This window comes from Cibotium barometz, chromosome 18 (assembly GCF_041138505.1).
Source record: "Cibotium barometz isolate CiBa-2024 chromosome 18, ASM4113850v1, whole genome shotgun sequence".
Lineage (NCBI taxonomy): Eukaryota > Viridiplantae > Streptophyta > Polypodiopsida > Cyatheales > Cibotiaceae > Cibotium > Cibotium barometz.
Window position 1 is genome coordinate 39,664,236 of NC_141063.1, and position 17,428 is coordinate 39,681,663.

The 17,428-nt window shown below is 42.6% G+C and overlaps 1 protein-coding gene across 2 annotated transcripts in view; it reads left to right on the forward strand.

Annotated features, from left to right (window-relative positions):
* Positions 1-4,317, forward strand: part of LOC147629322 (uncharacterized) — a 51,635-nt gene extending 47,318 nt beyond the window's left edge. For both annotated transcript variants that reach the window (XM_086812569.1, XM_086812568.1), the window contains exons 2-4: positions 169-1,192; positions 1,290-1,643; positions 3,132-4,317. In XM_086812569.1, the coding sequence (XP_086668695.1) occupies positions 1,082-1,192; positions 1,290-1,619 (441 nt within the window). In that variant the 5' untranslated portion in view covers positions 169-1,081 and the 3' untranslated portion in view covers positions 1,620-1,643; positions 3,132-4,317. The remainder of the gene's footprint in view (positions 1-168; positions 1,193-1,289; positions 1,644-3,131) is intronic.
* Positions 4,318-17,428: the final 13,111 nt, after the last annotated feature.

Genomic DNA, 17,428 nt, shown 5'->3' on the forward strand with positions numbered 1-17,428 from the left:
TCTGTTCAGTGCCCTCGCATGTAGTCCGACATCGGTTCCCCAATTTGCCATTTACAGCGAGAGAGAGAGGGACATTATATATGTAGTTGGAATGTATTTTGTCAGATTCTACTCTTTTGATCATGTAACCTTTTGGTTTTTACTAATTTTCCTATTGCATGTGTGCAGTCTGATGGAAAGCTCCCAAGGTGAAGATCCCAGTGCAGGAGAAATTATGTACAACTTTGGAAGATTTTAATGCTGCTTATGGCCTCTCCATGGCTGGTTTGGATCCCAAATTGGTTAAGTGGGAGCAACTCAGTGATGTGGAATGGTTCAGTGTGTTCAGACAGTCGAAGGATCTCAGCCAGTACCGCATTAAATGCATCTTCATCCACACTGATATGTATGAGCAGGTGATGTGGTTATACTATAAGGTCTACCAGAAGGGTCCATCTAACATGGAGATCAACTCTGCATTCACGAAGGGGTTTGTAAAAGAATTCAGTCCTGTGGTGATTGCAAGCAGGGCAGCCATGAAGCTCAATTGGGCTGAGTTTGCTGTGCAGTATTTGCAGGATCTTCGAGAGAAGGGCTACTACGAGGGCCATGTCAAGAAGTGGAAGATGTGTAATTCCCAACATCAAGTTCCAAAACAAGAGGATGAGTCTGCTGAAATGTGGGAGGACAACTCGGGCTGAGTAGGTAGGAGCAATGCAAAAACTACCAAGGCCACACCCCTGTCTCATCACAGCACTCAGTAGGAGGACAACTCGGGCTGAGTAGGTATGAGCAATGTAAAAGCTACCAAGGCCACACCCATGTCTCATCACAGCACTCAGCAGGAGGCAGAAAGCTTTTCATTTTTTGACTTGGAGGATTTGCAACGCATGAAGCAACTATCCTTCATCTGAGAACACAACTGCAAGATGCTAAAGAGGATCTCAGAAATGCACAACAGGAGCTGGAAGCTGCAAGGGTATTGAAAGCGAGCAGTGCGAAGGCCAGTCTAGTTGTCATGGCGATGAGATAGAAGCTGCGTGATGCTGGTAATGAATTGTAGACTTTATCATAGAGTTGTCATCTGAATGCAAAGCAAAAAATGGAGCTCGAGGTGAAAATAGAAACAATTAAAGAGACACTCGATGTTTTGGGGTTTCCTCACTGTGAGGATGCCCCCGTTGATAGTGACATTGACATAACCTGTCATCTGGTAAGTGTCCGTGATTTTCGTACTTGCACCTTATGTTTGGTACATGTGCATAGTTAACCTATGTACTTAACATGCTCTTTTTGTCTTTGTTTTGTAGATTGAGGTGGAGGTCAAGGAATCCAAAGTGCAAGCCTGTGAAAGTCAACTGCACTTGCTAATGCATATGCAATCCAGGCTACAAGGCTCTTTTTTTCCCACTGCCCTCTATAATTTAGCTATTGTCGGATTTACGACGGATAGAGGGGTGCGTGACGATGCTAGGAAGAACCAGTATACTGTCGATGTGGTATGCCACTTGAAGTACATGAAATCCTTGCAATGGTCAAGCTTCCATGTGAACATAGCTATCACCTTCTCTGCTTTGCAGCTGCATGCTCCCTTAGGACTGAATGTAGGGCTTCCACCTGCCAGCAGAGGATACCAATAGAACATCCAATCACACCAAACTCTGGTAAGATAATAATAAATGGCAGGTATCCAGCCTTGATTCATATTTAGAATTTTCACCTTGCTCCCATGTGGGTTTACCATCATAACTAGTATGCTAGTTAGCATATTTGGTATGTTAACTAGCATATTGGGTATGCTACCTAGCATATTGGGTATGCTAGCTAGCATAGACATTATTATAGCTAGCATACTCAACATGCTACCTAATTAGAATGTTAAGCATAGCAGCAGGCATACAAGGTATGCTAACTAGCATACTGGGTATGCTAGCAGGCACACATGGTATGCTAACTAGCATATTGTGTATGCTAACTAGCATAATCAACATGCTTAATAGCATTCATGGCATGCTAATTAGCATACTAAGCACACTACTATGTATATTGGGTATGCTAACAAGTATATTGAGTATGCTACTTAGCATACTGTGTATGCTAACTAACATAGACAGTATTACAGCTAGCATACTCAACCTACTACCTAGCATGCATGGCATGCTAATTAGCATACTAAGCATTCTAGCAAGTATACTTGGTCTGCTAACTAGCATATTAGGTATGCTAGCTAGCATAATGTGTATGTTAACTAGCACCTTTGAAATGCTAACTAGTGTGCCATGTATATCTTCAGTATGTTAATTAGCATATTGAGAAGGTTTACTAGCACAAATGGTATGCTAACTAATACATTGTGTATGCTAGCTAGCACATATGGCATTATATTTAGCATACTAAGCATAGTAGTAGTATGCTACATAGCATACTAGGTATGCTAGTTAGCATACTGTACATACTAACTAGCATATTTGGTGTGCTAACTAGCATACATAGTATAATAGCTAGCATACTTAACATGCTACCTAACATGCATGTCATGGTAATAGTTAGCATACTAAGCATGCTTGTACGTATACTGGGTATGCTAACTAGCATATTGGGTATGCTAACTTGCAAACCGTGTATGCTAACTAACATATTAGGTATGTTAAGTAGCATATTGAGTATGTTAACTAGCACACTTGGAATGCTTACTAGGATGCCACATATGCTAATAAGCATACTCAATATGCTAATTAACATACTCAATATGTCACAGAAGAGGCTACAATGGACACTTATGCTGCCCCTAAGAGGATTGTGGAGGACATAACCAAAAGCACCAAAGGTGAAAAGAAATCCCTCCGCTCACGAACTTGCAAGAAACTATACTGAACCTGTTCTATTCTGCCCAAATTCTATAGTGCTAGCAAGCTAGTGTGCCCGTAACTATTATGTCCTCAGTGAGTGTGCCCATTCCTGTCATCTACATGCCCTTACCCTCATATGTAGAACTTTTTTGCTTACTGCACCTCTTGTGGCATCATGTAACTTTTTGAAAATTTATAATGAAAAAGGTCTTTTTGGAGTAAATATAAGTGTGCAATAGTCCAGTATATTTTGTTTGTCTTCCTTTTATGATTTCTTCATTCGATACCTGTGTTGTGTTGCAGGGGAAGAGAAATACGTTTTAATTGCCCTGCATGATTTAAATTTTTCCATTGAATGGAAAAAGCTACAAAAAGGCAAATCGCCAAGGCTAGGCAGCTTAAAAGAGAAAAATTTGAGATTGAGAGGCGCCTGCACCGCTACTGTGTACGCGTTTATCAAATATGGGTGTACTTGAATTTTGTTCATCCCTCTGAGGAGGTTATTATTAGTGAGTCTAGGGGTATCCTCTAGCTGACCCAATATGGGTGCCAAAGCTTCTGGCAGACGATAAGTGGGCTCTCATACTTGATTTGAATGGCCTACTGGTTTGTGTTGTAGAGGGTTAGTATGGCGAACAGCCTCCTGCATATGCAAAGAAAATGGTAACGTACAATATCAATGTTGAGCGAACATTGTTTTGTCACAAAGACAGCCACAGATTTTTGGATTGGTGCCTCCAATATTTCTATGTTTTTATATCGAGCACCAGCATGCAGCGTAAAGTGAATGGAATACTAGATATTGTATTCAAAGAGTAGCAGTCAAGGCTAGCAGGTGTTTTTACACAGTACCATTGCAATGGCTAGCCTTGGAAGATTATGAATAAGCCTGTGTTCTTCAAGAACTTGAAGCTCTTTTGGATGCACGTTCCGGATTTCGGGCCCAAAAACACTATTATCATTGATGATAGTTGATACAAAGTGTACTAGAACAATGAAGGAACTTGGCTTATTACTCCCAAGTTAGAGCATCAGACTGTTGAGCAGCGACAACAATTCCTGGGAGGCACTTTGACTGACTGGCTATTTCTATGGTTGCAATCAAACAGCTGAAAACATGTTTGATACCGGCCCTGACTTATTTTATGATGCAGTCATCGGCAAGGTGCAATTAGATATAAGACAAAAGGATGAAGCCACGTTGAGGGCAGCGATCCGTCAGCAACAAAGGGAGGCTGACCTACAAGCTGAAAGGCATGAGAGGGAAAGGCTGGACAGGGAAAGATTAGAGAAGCAGATGCAGAAAGAAGAGGCTAAGCAGAAGCAGGAACCAGTGAAGCATAAATACGTGCACCGTGGGCACGGCAAATAGGCTTGGCAGTAGAATGTCCTTCCTATGTATTTTTTTATGATGTAACTTTATGGAGTTAGCAGCAGCAGACTTTTTGTAAAATTCAAAACTATCTAAAGTCATTTGATATTGTGATATCATGATGGGATCACCTTTTCAATGTCCAAAACTGTTCTGACTTTCGTTTAATGTGCCGCTTTAGAGTCTGATTAAGCTAGTTAGCATACCCGGTATGCTAGATTGCAAACCTTATATTCTGTGCTGGTTTAGAGTCTGATTAAGCTAGTTAGCATACATAGTATGCTAGTTAGCACCACTAGAGCATACCCAATATACTTATAGGCATAACTATTATACTGACTAGCATACCAAGAGTTAGCATAATCAGTATGGTAGTTAGGATACAAGGTATGCTTGTAAATTGACTTGCCAACAAAGTTGAGAACTTGAATATGCTAAGGCTGGTTTCTTGAACATGGCCGTAAAGATAGATTTAACCAGCATACAAGGTAGTTATCATGATTGGCTACGATAAACGCCATAGCCATATACACACACAAGAGACACAAAACTGACATTGTGAGAGAACTGCATTACCTGTAGCAAAAAGTATATTGAAAATCCTTAGGTTACAGCTTAAAAACTGAAGGGCATGCTATTATAGATTGCTTCATAGCTTTCTGAGGTGATTGTGTACAGTTGCCTTCTCTTTGGGATGTGCTGCATAGGTATTTTGATCCATCATACTAGATGCGAAAGTAGGTGGATGATGGGCTATTGTGGTCTAGCTTGAAGGTGTATGCATCAAGTTGCTTGTAATACAATCCTTGCACAACATACAAGCCTCTATCAATTACATTGCTCCATTCATCGATGTACCCCTTCTCCACCTTCTCCCTTACTGCAACACACTTGACTAGGTAGAAATTCACATCCTCAGCATTGGTTGAAGAATTTGGATTTACCGCAAATGTGTCGCCAACACATAACTGGAAATGCTAACTAGCATACACACTGTGTTAAACAACATACTCATTATGCTAGCTATCATACTAGAAATGCTAACTAGCAGACATATGTGTTAACTAGCATGTTAACCAGCATACCCAGTATGCTAGTTAGAATACAGGGAATGCTAACTAGCATACACATTGTGTTAACCAACATACTCATTATGCTAGTTAGCATACTATAAATGCTAACTAGCAGACAGATTGTGTTAACAAGCATACAGTGTGTTAACTAGCATACCTAGTATAATAGTTAGCTGGGTATGCTAGTTAGCATACTGGGAATGCTTACTAGCATACACATTGTGTTAAACATCTAGTAATGCTAACTAGCAGACACAGTGTGTTAACCAGCATACCTAGTATGCTGGTTACTATACTGTGAATGCTAAGTTTCCTACATACTGTGTTACACAGCATACTCATTATGCTAGTTAGCACACTAGAAATGTTAACTAGCATACACATTATGTTTAACAACATACTCATTATGCTAGCTAGCATATTAGAAGTGCTAACTAGCAGACACATTGTGTTTACTAGCATACTAGGTATGCTAACTAGCCTACTCAGTGCAAACTAGCATATGAGGTATGCTAAATTGAATAGCATGTGTGCTAACTAGGTATGTTAATTAGCATGGTGGGTACGCTAAGTAGCATACAAAGTGTGTACAAGCATACTTGGCATGGTAAAGTTCTATCATACACAGTGTGTTAACAAGCATCCTCTGTGTGCTAACTAGTATGCTAAAACAAGCATACTAGGTATGCACTAACTAGCATAGACTGTGTGCTGACTTGCTCATATAGTATGCTGACCTACTCACACAGTATGCTGACCAGCATGCACAGTATGCACTAACTAGCATAGACTGTGTGCTGACCTACTCACACAGTATGCTGACCAGCATGCACAGTGTGGATATCATTATTAGACTATAGAATAGTATGGTAGTTATCAGACTAAATAAATTATTATGCACTAGAGATGGAATGCATGGAATACCAAAGTTATGGCATATCAATTGGATTGATCACCTGAGGCTCATCCAGGAGGTGCACAGGGTGTTTTATGTAGATTTTCCTCCCCATGCTCTTCCAACAAACATCCTTCTTGTTGGAGGATACACGAGTCTCCTCTCTCCAAAATGTGTACACCAATTCCTTAATTTCGTCTGTGATAGGGCTATGACGGTGTTGCTTGTGACATGCAGCCAATGAAAGCAATCCACCATTGTTGGGGGATACGCGAGTCTCCTCTCTCCAAAATGTGTACACCAATTCCTTAATTTCGTATGTGATAGGGCTATGATGGTGTTGCTTGTGACATGCAGCCAATGAAAGCAATCCACCATTGATATCAGGCTTCATCCGTGATTTCGCCTTGAACAAGGAGCGATGGCCAACACTGCATTCTTCAAAAACAACTCTTCGTTAGAACCTGGCTGCTTGACAGTAGCCAATGTGTTGTGGACATTGGAGATGATTGAGCTCTATACAATGAAAGCAATCCACCATTGTTGGGGGATACGCAAGTCTCCTCTCTCCAAAATGTGTACACCAATTCCTTAATTTCGTATGTGATAGGGCTATGATGGTGTTGCTTGTGACATGCAGCCAATGAAAGCAATCCACCATTGATATCAGGCTTCATCCGTGATTTCGCCTTGAACAAGGAGCGATGGCCAACACTGCATTCTTCAAAAACAACTCTTCGTTAGAACCTGGCTGCTTGACAGTAGCCAATGTGTTGTGGACATTGGAGATGATTGAGCTCTATACAACAACCTCCTCCACTAAAGAATGATCATGGATTGCCTGAACAACAGGATATTCAGCAACTAGATTCCAGATCTCCCGTTTCACTTCTGTACCAAAACCTTCTATCCTACTCTTGAAAGCTATTACAATCTCGGAGGAGATTTTCTTTTTCTCCTCATCATTGAGGGCATGATGTCCTCGCTCACCCTGCATCTATTTCTGCCCCCTCTGTTTTCTCTTTCTTTCTCTCTCATATTTCCTGATCACAGAAAGAGCTGGATCTTGGGAGTTATGATTCATCACCTGTAATGGCTCCCTTCCGCAAGTTTCTCGAGGACTGCAAACATACATAAAACATTAATTACTTAAAATCACTTAAATGTCATATATGCCTGCATCATAAGTTAACATTAGCAATTTACTTACCAACATTGAACACGTTGTCTGCATATCCAACATTGGAGCTAGTGGAAATGTTGTTGTCTGGTTCTTCATAGCTCTATGGAGATGGGAGGAGAAGGGAAAACACAGATAGGAGGGCAGGTTAGTGCCAGCTAGAGAGAGAGAGAGAGAGAGAGAGAGAGAGAGAGAGAGCTCAGCTTGGATAGCGCAGTCGCGGTTCAGAATGCCTGCGAGATGCAGAGAGAGAGAGTAGGAGCTCAGCATGCCTGCTGCTGCGAGAGAGACTGCGAGTTTGAGAGAGAGAGAGAGAGAGAGAGAGAGAGAGAGAGAGAGTATAGGAGCTCAGCATGCCTGTGAGTTTGAGAGAGAGAGAGAGAGAGAGAGATCGCCGTCCATGACCCCACGACTCCAGTAATTGAAAAAGAGGCCTCATTTGATCGGATAATAATTTTTTATGGACATTTTAAATTGAAAATGGACATTGTCCTGGGTTATCAACATATGCTAACAAGCACTACTACCTAGCATTGTCTTGGACATTATTTTCAGTGCCATGTTAGCATGCTTACACCCCTAAGCTAAGAAGTAATACCTTAGCATTCACCTAGGTCTCTCACACCTAAGAGAGCTTAATAGTGAAACATCATGGACTCAAGAGAGACACATTTAAGATGGATCCCCAACTTGGGCTAGAAGGTAATGAGTATCCCCCTCCCCTTGCTCTCATTACATAGAAAGTAAGGCTCATCCCATATGCCACATGTCAAACATAGGTGAGTCCTCTCAATTACAACCAATAGGGAGTGGGGAAGCTCCCATCCCATCAACACCATTAACTTTTGCGCATAAAAGAGTGGAAAATGTGTGTCTATGTGCACAAACATAATGCGATACAAGGGTGAATCTAGGCGGTTATTAATAGCTTGAGCTTGAAAGTAAAAGCTATGTAGAGATGCACAAGCTTCTCCACTTCCCTATCTCACTTTCATCAAGTTTGATTACAAAATTTGCCACCCCTTTTGCTTTGACATGTGAGAGATTGTAGAACTTTATCATTGCCTTTTGCATAGTCTCAAGGTCAAAGAAGACATTGTTATAGTCATCATATGACATATCCCTCTTCTTTCCTTGATATGTGCTTTGGTGCATTGGCTCCCTCACCATCTTCATTATGTGTTCATTAATATGTTGTCAGTCTCTCCTTACATGCAGTGGCTGAGGGAGTATACTACCCATGAGTTTATTTTGCTTCATCTTCCCTTGCATAGCCTATGTTTTGGCACAAAAGCTTGGTGTTTTCTCCTTTGTTGAGCTCTTGCTGAGCGGTATTTTGGTTGATACACCTTTTGTGTCCCCTTTGTTGATGAAGAGAAAGTGTGCTCCTTAGTGAGCTGATTTGGACGATAGCCGTTGATTGCTGTTGAGGTTGAGGTCTCTGGTGTTGGTGAAGGTGATTCTTCCTTGGATTTTCCTTTATCCATGTATGTGGTAGTTGTTTTTGTAGGTCTCTTTGGTAGAGATTTTATGTGTTCCAAATCCTCTGGGGATGTTGTTGGTACACCCTCATAAAGCTATACAACTACCACCATATTTTTTTCTGCATTGAAGAACTTCATGTGCCAAAAGGTCCACCCTATTGTACAATTCCGTTTTGCCATCCATGCTCGACTGAGAACTATTTCTTTGTGTAGATTCCCACGAGCCATGACAAAAAACTTTCCTACCTCGGGGTGATCTTCTATCTCCCAGGAGATTTCAATGACTCCTAAGCAGTCACCAAATACATGTGCAGATTTTTGTACATACTACAAACTTGGTTGTTGGATTGAGATTAGGCTTACCTAGCAAACACCAAGTTCGATGAGACATCATATTTTTCTCTGCACTCATGTCAATGAGAGCTAACCTTTTCAGTTGAGATCCATCTTTGTGTTGTATCCTCATGACAATCCTCGTCCTCGCAGGGGGAACATATGAATCTCCTTGTTCATTTGTTGCATGTGCTGCCTTTGGCAGTTTGGTTGGTGCTGGCTCCTGTGGAGTTTGTGGCTTGAAGCTTGATGAAGTAGCACCTTCTTCCTCTTCTAGGTTTATCTTCAGATTTGGCATTGGTTGCATAGGTCTTTGCGGGATTGGTTGTGGTTGCTCTTGACTCCTTGATGATTCTGCACCTGCTGGTGAGCTAGCACTTGATTCCTTTTGTAAATCATTCTTTAATGTTGACCCATTGTTTGCAGGTTCTTTTTTGCTTTGGGATTCTTCTTTATTTAGTGCAGGCTCTCCACCATTGCTGAAATGGTGAATGTCACACCATGTGCTTGATTGATTAGCTTCCTTCTTTGAAGGTACAGGTTCACTTGGCTTGGATGTAAGTGGAAGCTTGGCTTGCACACTAAGGCTATCTTCTTGTATATGAGCACTCGGCACTTGTTTCGACACCTCTTGAGACTTCTGTAGATTGATAGATACCTTTGCTAATTGTCTCGCCAAAACAAGATCTTTTTGTAGGTGTTTTGGAGTCATAACATAGAATTGTCCTTCCAAAGGCTGTGAATTTATGTAAATGGATGAATGAACCATTCCTAGGCACTCCTCTGATGATTTACCACAAGCTTGAATGGTCTTCTCAGCCTTATCTAAGGTTGGTTTCCCGGAGAGTACCCATGTTGAATGGGACATGAAGGTCTTATCTACCTCAAGGTCTACTAGAGCTAAACTTGGTAGTTTAACACCAGATTTACCCACAATATCAAATTTGATCCATTTAGAGGTAGTGGTCTTACTTGTTGGTATGTTGGTTGTAGCACGAGTCTGCATTTGTGGTCTTGATATTTCTATGTCCTTCTTTGCCATGTCTGCTTTTTGATCCACTGGGGTTTCTTTGTTATGTGTGGTAGCCTCTTCTCCATTCATACCTTCTATGCCATCCTTGATTGTTTGTCCCTCTCTGACATCTTGTCTTGGAGTTTGCTTGTGGAGTCTGCTCTTGCATAGTTGTCGATTGCATCAAGGTGTCTCTCATGTGATCTAGCTTTGCATTGTCGACTTGGAGCTCCATTACTTGAGACTTCAAGAGATTTGTTGTGCTTTGTGGTAGGATCTGTCTCTTTTGAGGTGATCTTGGTGGGGATTTTGATGATTCCTTGGGAGATGATTGTGTTGATGGTGCAGGAGACTTCTTCTGCTGAGCATCTGCAGCTATTAAGCCTTCTTTGGCACTTCCAAGTGGCATCTTTTTGCTTGGCGTAAGCATCGGGCAGTCCTTTAGGAGGTGGGCTATTCCACAACCTGTGCATTTGCAGCTCTGCTGAAATTTCTCATCCTTGAGTGTATCATTCGGTGGTCCATGATATGGCTGATACTCATTACCATCTGTATCTCTGTATGCATATGTGAGGTCCTTCACATGTAGATACTTGAAGACTCTTGGTTTGTCAGGCTTCTTTCCTTGAGGGGAGGGGAAAATAGCAATTGGAATTGGCCTCCTTGATTGTCTTCATACAAGCATTGAATGCTTGATACGGTGGTTATTGACTTCAGCTGGAAGCTTCCTTCTATCCTATATTCTGACAGAGGCTTCATTGGAACGTACTGGCTTTGCAGACTTGTAGAATGTACTGCCGCCTGGGTCATATGTGTTGTTGAAACTTGCTCCATCACTTCACTGAATTTAGGTTTGTACCCCTCTTGTGCATGCTTTGGTGATGATTTCCCAAGGGGTTTCGTGGCAGAGAAAATGAAAGTGGGGGCTCCCCCCTTCCCAAGCAGTTCTCCAGGTGGAAGTCGCTGAGTCTCGCCGCCTGATGACTCCATGCTTGTTGTGAATAGATATTGCATGTTTGTGTTCAGTAACGGTGGCAAACTAGGCTTGAGGTGCTCACTGTGTGGTTTTATGTATGCATTAGGAGTGATCCCATGTGCTTTTGGTGTGCCTATGTGAGCCTCACATTTGGCAAGTGTTGTGTCCTCTCTAGTGAGTGATTTGATGCTGATGCATGGTGTGAGCTGATGTGCTTTTGGTGTGCCTATGTGAGCCTCACATTTGGCAAGTGTTGTGTCCTCTCTAGTGAGTGATTTGATGCTGATGCATGGTGTGAGCTGATGCACTCTATTACTGATGCTTGCCTTGGCATATTAGTGCTTTGATTGTAATTATGTGCATTGATGGGTGGTTGTGTAAGATCTTGCAAATGTGGTGCTCTCTCAATCATACTTTGTGAAAGGGGTGATTGTGGTGCAGCACCATTGTTAGCGGCTAATTGCATATCCCTATGTGATGCACTAGTGGTTGAGGGGGCTACATGTCCCTGATGAGTGTAGTGTATGTTAGGGGTAGAGTTAGAGATACTTACAGGCTGTATAGCTCTTCCATTGTTGGGTGATTGATGATAGTAGCTTGAGCCTTCAATTGTTGGTACCCCTGGACCATGAGGGAGCATTCTTTGTTCTTGCATAGGCAGCTCTTGGTTGTTCATTACCTGGCCTTCACACTTCACTGAATCTTTTATAACTTGCATGGGTTGTGAAGTTATCATGGGATCAAAGCCTGGTGGGTGGCTTAGAGTGGGTTGTGAAGTTATCATGGGATCAAAGCCTGGTGGGTGGCTTAGAGTCGGCTTTAAAGCTTGTTGGGCATTGACACTCTTGGCGAATTGAATATTGCCTAGTGTTGGGTAAATGGCCTTCTGTGGCCGGCCGCCCATTGACTACTAACATTATATGTATTCTTTTACACTCATTGTGAATACAACCCGTGCTAACCCTATCCTGTGTGTGCTTCTCCTTCCTTGCACTCCATAGCTTGCTCGCCCGCGTCGCGACCGCGCTCCCGCACCCTTCATTCTGGTATCAGAGCGGCGCTTAGTGTTCCCGACATCTCCCGCACGTGACCGCATTCTATGGTGAGGAGATAAGCTTACTGTGTGAGAAGAAATTGAAAAACGTTTTTGCACAAATCGTTTTTCATTGTTTAGCTATAGGAGAGTGATTAGCTAGCTTCTGGGTGATAGTGGGTAACAGAAGAAGTGCTTCTTTGCTTCATACACACACACACACACATACACAAAAACGTTTTTGTGCAGGAGAGCCTTCTGTGCAAATTTGTGAGCAAGAGAGAGAGAGAGTGTGTTTATCACAGCAGGTATCTGGCATGCTTGCTTTGCAGGAAAGTGAGAAATGAGCCATTTCTTCATACACACACACACACGTTTTTGTGCAGGCAACAGAAAAGCCATTAATTTGTTTTTAATTAATTATTAATTAATTAGTTAAGAGCCCGTTCCCATGGCATTTACTCCTGGCTTCGTTTTCGAGCTCACGGCTACTCCGAACGAGCATTTTCTTCACCGATTCGCCCACATCGAGCCTCGACATCGCGTCTACGAGCTTCAAGTCCATCATCGGCTTCTCGACCACGTTCCGTCTCATCGGCCCCGTTCGTGAGCTACCTCGCTCCCGGGCACATCGTCTTCGTCCAGGTACGACCCACATCGGGTCTCGGCTACACATACTCTTGTTTTCTGCTCTTACAAGTTGCAGGACGAGCTTAGCCATACGACGGCTATGCTCTATTTTGGCATGCACAGAGCAGATTTATGTATGTTATATTGTGGGTCCGCTGGTTGTGTCACGCTAGCGAACATGACCGCCGCTGCGGTCTTTCAGGTTCTCTGGACAGTCAGATTTATGTATGTTATATTGTGGGTCCGCTGGTTGTGTCACGCTAGCGAACATGACCGCCGCTGCGGTCTTTCAGGTTCTCTGGACAGTCAGGATGTATGACATTGTGGTTAGCTCTCAGTCAGCTGCATAGCTTATTTTGTGAGTGACGTGAGGTTTTCTAGCTGGGGGATACCCATGTCCGGGATCCTTTCGGTGATATAGGTGGAAGTCCCTCGAGCATCCCATTCGGCATCAGCATAGGATGTATTGGACTGTGGATAGTCTGTGGATTGCATCTTGTGCTCGCTTACGCCGTTGAGGCATTGTTGTCACTTATGCGTAGTGGTTTGACCACTTCAGAGACAGATCAGTTCTCTTGTGATCGTCGCAGACAGTTTGCCAGTGCAGTGGGAGATTAGCCTTTTGAGCTATTTTGGGTTTGGTTTTGTGGTTTTTGAGCCGTTTTACAGGGGAAACTCTGCCGGATCTTTCCCAGAGTTCAGTAGTGCTATACGCACGTGGCTCTATTGCTTGTTAGCACAGTTGTTTTGGGTTTTTACAGCCATTTTAATGCCGAAATTCTGCCAGATTTTGGTCCAGTTTATGCCATAGTTGCAGTTTACTCTCTACATCAGTCAATTTTGCTTGGGCTTACAGTGCCATCGTACAAAGGATACTCTGCCAGATTTCTCTTGGAGGTTTCACGCTTTGTCTAGCTCTTATGGCGTCGTCTACGAAGGATAGCAATGTTTTCGACATCAAAAAGTTTGATGGTTCGAACTTCGTGCTATGGAAAGAGCAGATTCAAGATATCCTTGTACAGAAGAAGCAAAAGGCTCCTATTGTTTTTGCTACTAGACAAGCAGCTTTAACTGAACACTTTCAGATTAATGATTTTGAATGGACCGAGCTTGATGCTATGGCGAGATCGACGATTCGCCTACACCTTGCTGAGTCAGTTTATTTCACAGTGCTTGACTGTGCTACAGCGCATGCTACATGGTTGAAATTGTGCAACACTTATGAGCAGAACACTCCCAGTAACAAAGTGTTCCTTATGCGTAAGCTCTTCAATCTCAGGATGAAAGAGAATGGCAATGTTGCACACCATATCAATGACTTCAAGTCCATGTTTGCTCAGATGCGTGCTCAGCGAATGAACCTTGATGATGAGTTGAAAGCTATCTTTTTGCTTTGCTCATTACCAGCTTCATGGGATACATTTTGCGCGGCAGTTAGCAATTCTGCACCCAATGGGAATCTTGTGTACAATAACATCACTGGAGCTCTTCTCAGTGAGGAATCAAGACGCAAGACGATGGGTAGCTCGCATCATGGTGAAGCTCACTATGTGCAGAAAGAGGGCAAACAAAGACGAGGTCGTAGTAAGCAGCGTGATTCTGACAAGGATGGCAAGAGAGATGGTCAATCTCGTGGTCGTTCTCAGTCTCGTGGCAAAAAGGACATTCGGTGTCATTTCTGTGACAAGTATGGTCACTTGAAGAAGGATTGCTATGCATGGAAAAGAGAGACGGCAAAAGGCAAAGAAAAAGTCAGTGGCAGTGCTCATGTTCATGTGTTAGAGGATAAGCCAAAGAGTTCCGTGAAGATTGAAGAAATCAATGTTGTTACTCATGACAGTGATTCACAAGACATTCTTGTGCTTAATCAGTCGTCAGAGACATTTTATGATGCCCAAGAAAGTTTATGTCTTGAGAGTAATATTTCAGCAGAGATTCTTGTCAGTGGTGAGGTTTCACATGCCTGGATCTTGGACTCTGGTGCGTCTCTTTATGTAACTCCGCATAGAGAATGGTTCTCTCGTTATGAGGAGACAGGTGGCATAGTCACTTTGGGAGATTCTTATGCATGTGATATTGTTGGCATTGGTGACATTCCTACGGTGCTTTCCAATGGCATGACATTTGTCATTGAAAATGTTTGTCGCGTGCCCTGTTTGACAAGAAACTTGATCTCTATTCCGCAGTTGGATGACCTTGGCTACAAGGTTACTTTCTCTCAAAGTTCTTGGAAGATCAGTAAAGGCAACATGCTTGTTGCACATCGTTCTAAAGTTGGCTCCCTCTATCCTTTGTATGTGTCAAAGAAAGATACTGTATTATCTGTAACCGAGCAGCCGTCTGTTTCATTGTGGCATAGCCGGTTGGGACACATGTCTAGAAAAGCAATGGAGACTCTTTCTCGTTCGGGTTATTTGCCTGATTTATGCTTTTCAGATTTTATGTTTTGTGAGCATTGCATGTACGGAAAACAAACGCGTACGTCAAGAAATATCTCTTTTGACAAAGAAAGACAGCCTTTAGAGCTGATACACAGTGACGTATGTGGCCCCATGCCGACGAGGTCTCTTGGTGGTGCACAGTATTTTGTCACTTTCATCGATGATGCTACACGTAAAGTTTGGGTGTATGGCCTAAGGTCTAAGGATCAGACATTTTCCTATTTTCAGTGATTCTTGTCAAGTGTGGAAAACCAATCTGGCAAGAAAGTTAAAGCTTTGAGGTCAGATAATGGTGGTGAGTACATCTCCAAAGAGTTTGCAGACTTTTGCGCAGGAAAGGGTATAAAAAGGGAGTTCATTGCTCCATATACACCTGCCCAACACGGTGTTGCAGAGCGTATGAATCGTACGATTCAGGAAAGGGTAATGTCTATGCTGTCACAATCTGGTTTACCTCAATCATTTTGGGCTGAAGCCTTGATGACAGCTATTTATTTGATCAATCAAACACCGAATGCTACATTGCATTTCAAAGTGCCTGAGGAGTTATGGACGGGACATCCAGTCTCTTATCACAGACTCAGGACTTTTGGCTGTGAGGCTTATGCACATGTGCCTAAGGAGCTTCGTGCTAAGCTTGATCCAAAGTCTCGAAAATGCATCTTTATTGGCTATGGACAAGATGGTCAGTTTGGCTACCGTTTATGGGATCCACAAAGTCAAACAGTGATTCGTAGCAGTGATGTTGTTTTCAACGAGACTAGAATGCATAAACAGCTAGAGAAGGAGGTTGAATTTCGTAAAGTCACATTTAGTGATGTCTCGCCTCCTATGCCTAACATTCCGTAAGTTAATGCTCCACTTGATAGAGCTACTGAACAGCCTAGCACTAGTAGTTAGCCAAGAAGATCAGAGAGGATCTCACATCCGCCAGATCTCTATGTTCCTGGCGTTGATTTTGTGTTGCTGACAGACAGTGGGGGTGAGCCGTCTTGTTACAAAGAGGCTATGCTAGCGGGTGATAAGTCTCAGTGGGAGCTTATGATAAAGAGTGAAATATCTAGCATTGAAAAGAACAAAACTTGGGAACTTGTTCCGTTGCCAAAAGATCAGAAAGTGTTACCATGCAAATGGGTCTTCAAGAAGAAGTTTACATCCCCTGATGCTACGCCTAAGTACAAGGCAAGATTGGTAGCTAAAGGCTTTAAGCAAGAGCATGGCATAGGTTTCGATGAAATCTTTTCGCCTGTTGTCAAGATGACGACTTTACGTGTCATGCTTGGTCTTGTGGCTACAGAGAATCTTGAGCTAAAGCAGATGGATGTAAAAACGGCTTTCTTACACGGTGATCTTGATGAAGAGATCTACATGGCTCAACTAGAAGGGTTTGAGAAGCCTGGCAAGGAACATTTGGTGTGCAGATTACGCAAAAGTCTCTATGGCTTAAAGCAGGCACCCAGGAAATGGTATCATAAGTTTGATACTTTTATGCATTCTCAAGGGTTTAACAGAAGTAAGGAGGATCCATGTCTCTATGTGAAAAAGCCAAGAGACGGACAACTCATTATGCTTATTCTTTATGTTGATGACATGCTTATTACTGGTCATTCAAAGAAGGACATTGCTGATCTTAAGCAGAAGCTATCAAGTCAGTTTGACATGAAAGATTTTGGTGATGCTCATCATATACTTGGTATACGTGTTACTAGAGACCGCAAGAAAGGGTTGCTATACATGCCTCAAAAAGAGTACGTGCATAAAGTGCTTGAGCGTTTCAGTATGCAGAGTGGGAGACCAGTTAGTACTCCGTTTCCTGCTTACTTGAAACTCAATAAAGATGATTGTCCTAAATCTGTGCCATGGTGGCTACGAGACCTGACATTGCATATGCAGTGGGAGTTGTCAGCAGGTTCATGTCCAATCTAGGAAAGAAGCATTGGGAAGCTGTAAAGTCGATTCTCAAATGCTTGGGTTGTACAGCAGACAGACAGCTTTGTTTTGGCCGTGGAGAGTTATCCATTCAGGGATATGTTGACAGTGATTATGTAGGTTGTGTTGACAGTCGTAGGCCCACTGCAGGATGGATTTACATATTTGCTGGTGCTGCTATTTCTTGGAGATCTGTGCTTCAAGATTGTACGTCAATTTCTACCACTGAAGCAGAGTATGTT